General features: G+C 33.6%; 1 protein-coding gene across 1 annotated transcript in view; it reads right to left on the reverse strand.

The window, feature by feature from the left end:
* The window catches only part of ZNF41 (zinc finger protein 41), a 60,857-nt gene that overhangs the window by 1,387 nt on the left and 52,439 nt on the right, over positions 1-7,031 (reverse strand). Inside the window, exon 6 of the mRNA XM_015585554.2 lies at positions 744-930. Within this exon, the coding sequence (XP_015441040.1) occupies positions 744-930 (187 nt within the window). The remainder of the gene's footprint in view (positions 1-743; positions 931-7,031) is intronic.

Raw genomic sequence — 7,031 nt, forward strand, 5'->3', positions numbered from 1 at the left:
AAACAGGGATTCCTTAAGCAAGAAGCATTAACTGTACTTTTAAATGTTTATGTCAGGCAGTGCTATTCACTTTAGTCAAGATATGGAAGCAACCTAAGTGCCCATCAATAGATGATTGGATAAAGAAGTTATGGTACATATATACAATGGAATATTACTCAGCCATAAAAATGAAATCTTACCATTTGCAATGACATGAATGGACCTAGAAGGTATTATGCTGAGTAAAATCAGTTGGACAGAGAAAGATAAACACCATATGATTTCTCTTATATGCAGAATCTAAGGAAAAAATAAACGAACAAACTAAATGAAAATAGACTCACAGATACAGAGAACAAACTGGTGATTGCCAGAGGGGGAGGGGAGTGGGTTTTGGGACTGGGTAAAAAAGGTGAAAAGATGAAGATGTACAAATTAGTAGCTACAAAACAGTCACAGGGATGTAAGTACAGCATAGGGAATATAGTCAATATTATTGTAATGGCTGTATGTAGTGCCAGATGGGTGCTAGAGTAATCAGGGGAATCACTTTATAAATTATATAACTAACCATTGCACTGTATACTTGAAACTAATATAAAATAAAAATACGTAAATAAATAAATAATAAAAATGTTAACGTTAGAATTTCTAAGGGCCTAATATGATATATTGTGCCTTTACTCCACCTGGCAAAATTGGGGTTGACAGTGAATGTAGTTGTATTACATAGTAGTTGAGATAGCCTACTAGTTCTGTACCTATGTAATAATACCCTAAATGAATGGGAACGGACTGAATGGGAGCGGACTGAATGGGAGGCATTTGCCAGACAGGTATTACTACTGGCAACCTGGACCAGCACAATGGCTAAACCTATTGTCCCTTGCAAAGGTGGAAAAGTTTTGGTCAAATTTAATGATGAATGTAGAGAAGGAGAAATAGTAGCTGAGAGTAAAAGAATGAATAAAGAGGTTATGCAACAAGAGAAATCCCTTATATTGATGCCCTGAGAGGCCCAAAGCAAGAAATGATATTATCTCTTAACTCAGTTATACAAGATGCCTGAAAGAATGAACAAATACGTTGCTAAGACTACTCCCAGTGACAAATTTAAATGGTCACCTACAAGCTTGAGTTGCTTTGGGAGATGAACTGGATCAATTTTTGATGACTGAGTGGAACTCTAGTAATGTGCAAGTTGTCTTTTGAGTGTTTTATTTTATTTTGGAATGAGCACTTAGGAGATCTATCTTTTTAATAAAATTTAACAGAACAGTATATTATTGTTGACTGCAGGTATAGTATTGTATGCAGTTTAACACTGGCATTGTTACTAAGATTACATTAATATTGATGGTCAAATATATTGGGAAATTGAGTTAAAGACTTTTCAGGATATAATACTGATGGAAAATGACTGGCTTGAGGAAGAAATAGATTTAGCTAACCACCAGCTAATTTCTATGCTAAATAGTTCTGTACAAGTACATAAGGTACCAATAAGGGTATATCAAAGGGAAGAGTAATCAAATTAGTATAAAATATGAAAATGTATGTAATAGGATGGATCAACTTTTTACTGTTGCTGTATATCATATAAATGTTATACTAAAAGTAGATGCCCCTACAAATATATTTTGCTATGGAAGAGCCTTGGTCAAAGGCCTGTGTAGTAAATAATTTAACCTTACTAAAAGAGGAGTCTGGCCTTTGCCCTCAGCTTCTGGAAAGTAATCACTAGGGCTTTGGAATATCATACCTGATAGGAATGTCTTTGCTTCCCTTGGGGCCTTATGCCATCCAGATAGTCACTATATGATTTAGGATGGGGGCTCAGAGCCACATCAACAACATGATGAAGGGTGGGAGTTTTGGGTCATAAAACTTACTCTCTTGAGGGTTGGAAACAGATCAACCATGTAAGCAGTCAACTGTGCCTGCATGATGGAATCCCATTAAAGGCTCTGGACACCAAGGCTTGGGTGCGTTTCCCTGGTTGGCAGTACTCAATGCTATTGCCACACATCAGTGCTAGGAGATTAATGCTGCCTTGATTCCATTGGTAGAAGACAACTTGAAGTTCTGTATTTGTTAGCTTCCTGGACTCTGCCCTATGTGATTCTTCCCTTGGATAATTTTAATCTCTAATAAAATGTAACCAGGACTGTAATAGCTTTTAGTGAGTTTTGGGAATACATCTAGTGAATTATTGAACCCGAGGGTGGTCTTGGAGACCCTTGAACTTGAACTTGCAGTTGGTGTCAGAAGTCAGGGTAGTTTTGTGTGGGGACTGTTCCCTCTAAAATTCTGCACAAGATAAACATTCTATATATTAGTAATTAACAAGGAATTGAAATTAAAAACAAATACCACACAATAAAGTGAAAATAAGACAATATCAAGTAAAATAGCATCAAAAATATGAAATACTTAGGGGGTAATTTATCAGAAGATGTGAAAGACCTGTACACTGAAAACTACAAAATATTGCTGAGAGTAATTAAAGAATACTTAAAATAATGGAGAGATATACTTTATTTATGGGTCAGAAACTCAGCATTGTTAACATTTCAATTATCCCTAAACTGATCTATAGATTCAAACCAATCCCAATAAAAACCACAGCAGCTTTTTTGTTGTTAAAATGGACAAACTTATTCTATAAGCCATATAGAAATGTAAAAGACCTAGAACACCCAAAACAACTCTGAAAAAGAAACCACTTTATTGAGGTATAATTTATATTCCATATTTAAATTGTATAGTTCAATGACTTCTTTTTTAAACAAAAGTTTATTCTTGAATAGACACCAGACTCCAAGACAACACTTTATTCTATCTGTAGGTGGCAACAGATGTTATGGCAGGGAATCCATGTGTTTAAACAGGAGTAGATTTAAGGATCACCTCAATGGACTTTATTAAATTTACCCAGTCATGCAACCATCACCACAATCAAATTCTAGGACATTTATACGACCCCAATAATATCTCTTATAGTAATTTACAGTTAATGACTGCTCCCATTCTTACCCCTAGACAAACACTAATCTACAGATCTTTATAGACTTGACTTTTCTGGACATTTCACATAAATACAGTATACAAATACAATATTAGACCTTTCGTGTCTTGCTTCTTTCACTTAGTATATTATTTTAGAGGTTCATCCATGTTGTAATATTTATAGGCATATCTAGGAGATATTGTGGGTTAGGTTCCAGTCTACCATAGTAAAGCAAGTATCGCAAAAAAGTGAGTCATAATCATTTTGCTGGTGGAGGGTCTTGCCTTTAGTTTGTAAAAAATGCAACACCTATGAAGTGCAATAAAGTGAAGTGCCTGTATTAGTATTTGTTTCTTTTTATTGCTGTATATACCACATGTTTATCTATTCATCAGTTGATAGATAACTGGATTTTCCCTATGTTTTGCCTCATATGACTAATGCTGCTATGAATATTCAAGTGCAAGTATTTGTGCGAACACATCTTACATATCTTTTGGGTAGATAATAGGAATGGTATTGCTGTATCCTATGGTAAATTTATAATCAACTTTTTAAGAACTGCCAAACTTTTCCAAAGTGGCTATACCGTTTTAATGCATTCATACCAGAAATGTATGAAAGTTCCTGACTTTCCATATCCTTGCCAACATTTGTTATAATTCTTTTTAAATTATATCCTTTTTAGTACACATAAAGTACTAAATTTCATTGTGATTTTAATTAGATTTTGTCTAATGACTAATGTTGCTGGGCATCTCTTTATGTGCTTATTTGTATGCCTTCTTTGGTGAACTATTTCTTCAAATCTTTTGTCCATTTTAAAACTGGGTTGTTTGTTTTCTTTTTATTGAGTTGTAAGTGTTCTTTATATGTTCTGGATACAAGTCTTTTATCATGAACATGATTTACAAATGTTTTCTCTTGGTTTGTGTTTTGTCTTTTCATTTTCTTAATGGTGTCTTCTGAAGCACAAAACTTTAGGGTTTTGATGAAGTCGAATTTATTGTTTTTTTTTTTCTTTATAGATCATGCTCTTGGTTTCCTATCTAAGAATTCCTTACTTAATACAAGGACACTGAGATTTTTTTCTATGTTTTCTGTTAAAACTTGTATAATTTTAGATTTCATATTTACATCTCTAATCCATTTTGAGTTAATTTTTAGTATGGTATGAAATAAGATTTAAATTCATCTTTTTGTGTGTGGGTATTAAATTACCTCTGAACCAAATGTTAAAAAGACTTCTTTCTCCATTGAATTGCCTTCATATCTTTGTAAAAAATACATTTACTATAAGTATGAGAGTTTATTTCTGGACTCTTTATTCTGTTCCATTGACATATGTCTCTATCCTCATGCCAGTACCATATTGTCTTGATTATTGTAGTTTTCTAATAATTTTGAAATTGTGAAGTAATTGTCCTCCCACTTTGTTCTTTGGCAAATTCTTTTTTGCTATTATTGGTCTTTTTAATTTTTATATAAATTTTAGGATTAGCTTATCAATTTCTGGGGAAGAAAGTCTTGCTGGAAATTTGATAAAGTTGTATTGAACCTATAGATCATGTGAGTTTTCTTCTTTAGTCCATTAATATGATAGATCGTATTGAATGATTTTGAATTTTGAAGCAGTTTTGTAGCACTAGTATAAACCTCACTTGGTCATGATGTAGAATCCTTTTTTATACTTTTCTGGATTCAATTTGCTAATATTTTATTGAAGATTTTTACATCTATATTCATGAGGAACAACGGTCTGTAGTTTTATTTTTGTGATATGTTTGTATGGCTTAAGTATCAGGGTAATACTGTCCTCATAAAGTTGGGGAGTGATCATTCCTCCTCTATTTTCTGAGAGATTTTGTGGTGAGTCGAGATTATTTATGTCACAAATGTTTAGTGCAATTAACAAATTAAATCATAAGGCTTTGGTCTTCTGTGTGTGCGGGAAGATTTAAGCTAATTGCTTACTATTGCTGGTGGGATGCAAAATGGTGCAGCCATGTGAGGGCCATCCCTGGGTCTCAGAGCTCAGAGATCAGTCAGCTGTCTTGGTGGGATTGGAGGACAAAGAAATAAATATTAAAACCACACTGCGATATCACTGTACACCCACCATAATGGCTGGAGTAAAAAAGATGGAAAATACCAAGTGTTGACAAGGATGTGGAACAACTGGAACTTGTATACTGTGCTGGTGGAAGTATTATGTTGGTACAGTCACTTTGGAAAACCAGTTTTATAAACTAACGCTGACTATATGGATACTCTATGACCTCACAGTTCCACTTCTAGATATATACCTCATGGAAATTCATAAATATGTTCATTAACAGATAGAAACTAAAACATTTATAGCAGCAATATCTTTAATAGCCCCAAGTTGCAAACAACCCAAATGTCCATCAATGGTAGACTAGATAAATATGTTGTAGAATATTCACACAGTGGAATAACATGACAATAAGAATGTATTATCTACAACTGCATTAAACAATATAGGTGAGTCTCACATTCATAATGTGAATGAAAGAATACAAACACTGAAATATAAAATACAATCATTTCATTCAATTGATCTAAAATACCAAACAGACAAAAACTAATCTATGCTGTTAGAAGTCAGGATAGTGTTTACTCTTGGAGGTGGTGGTGGTAAGCCCTGGAAGGGAGCAAAGGGAGTGCTTCTAGAGTGTTGGTCATGTTCTGTTTCTTGATTTGAGTATGTTCATTTTGTGAGAATTCATTGAGCTGTATGTTATATGCATTTTCTGTATGCATTATACTTTAATAAAAAGGTATAAAATAAGACTGTACGCTAGAAAGAAAATCATTTTTCTTATGAGTACTGTAAAATTATTTAAGCAAAAATGAAAAAATGTTTATATATCAGTGTTCAAAGAAAAGCAGTGTTCTTTCTAGAAGTCTTCTAGTTATTAAAGTATAATAAACTATAAACATATCTTAGACTAACCAACTATAATACAAAGTAAGTGACTTTATCCCATAGCAATCTACACGAAAATACACTTAATATGCATGTAGAATGAATATATCTTAATCAAATTGAATGAAAAACAAATTCAAAATTTTATGTGTTGAAAACCAATTTCTCAAAGATTCTTTTTCAAAATCCTAAAGAAAGCAGAGGCTGTAGTGGACAAGACTGAAAGTCCAGTGTCCTGTGGCTCAAGGTAAGTTACTAAGGGGATAAGAAACCTGTGGTCTGCAACTTATGTAAATGATAGCTTTTGGGGTATAGGTTAAAAAGTATGCATAGTTTTTTCAAGTGTGAATCATCACCTGCTGCCACAGCATGGAATTAATGAGGGAACAATTGCCACCTTTAGATGTGTATGATATTTAATAACTATATTCCTGTTACATAGGCTAGAGCTTTGTCTAATTTGCCAATGCATAAAGTCAGACTTTAAATTTAAAAATTCTATTTTATTTTTTAAAAATATAACATGATGACTTCTCAAAGGGAAGAGAAAAAACAGTTCCTCATGGCAGTCTTTTCTGTATCTTAAATGTCAATGATTGCAAAAGCTTCTGGCTTCAATGCAGAGATCTGCATTCCTAAATAGGTTTTTGCCTTGACTTCAGTGCCCTGCAGGTATCTGGACATTGAAAACGCTTCTCACACTCTAGAAATTTGAAAATAATTTTAGCCAGTATTGAGTACTTTTACATCCCAGGCTATGAAGAACTGATCAGTGCTAAATTTATAAAGTCCTTTATCCAAAAAGTGAAACATAAGAGATCGCAAGTCATCTCTTGGGAATCTCTGTTTCTACCACTTGCAGGAGCTTGACAGTTCTTGTATTATAATTATAAACTCAAAAATGACTATTGCTCAAATGCTTTTGAAGACTCTCCCTACAAGTATAATTGTATATCAACTGTGGTGATGCAGTTATTTATCTTTGAAGGATACTTGGCTTTGTTTGTCTCTGTTCCTTAAGTTGTAGTCTCTCATATCTCCTTTCCTCTGCACAATGACTGCAGCATCAGGCACTCTTCTTCCCCACTC

Source organism: Pteropus alecto, unplaced genomic scaffold (genome assembly GCF_000325575.1).
Source record: "Pteropus alecto unplaced genomic scaffold, ASM32557v1 scaffold392, whole genome shotgun sequence".
NCBI classification, from domain to species: domain Eukaryota; kingdom Metazoa; phylum Chordata; class Mammalia; order Chiroptera; family Pteropodidae; genus Pteropus; species Pteropus alecto.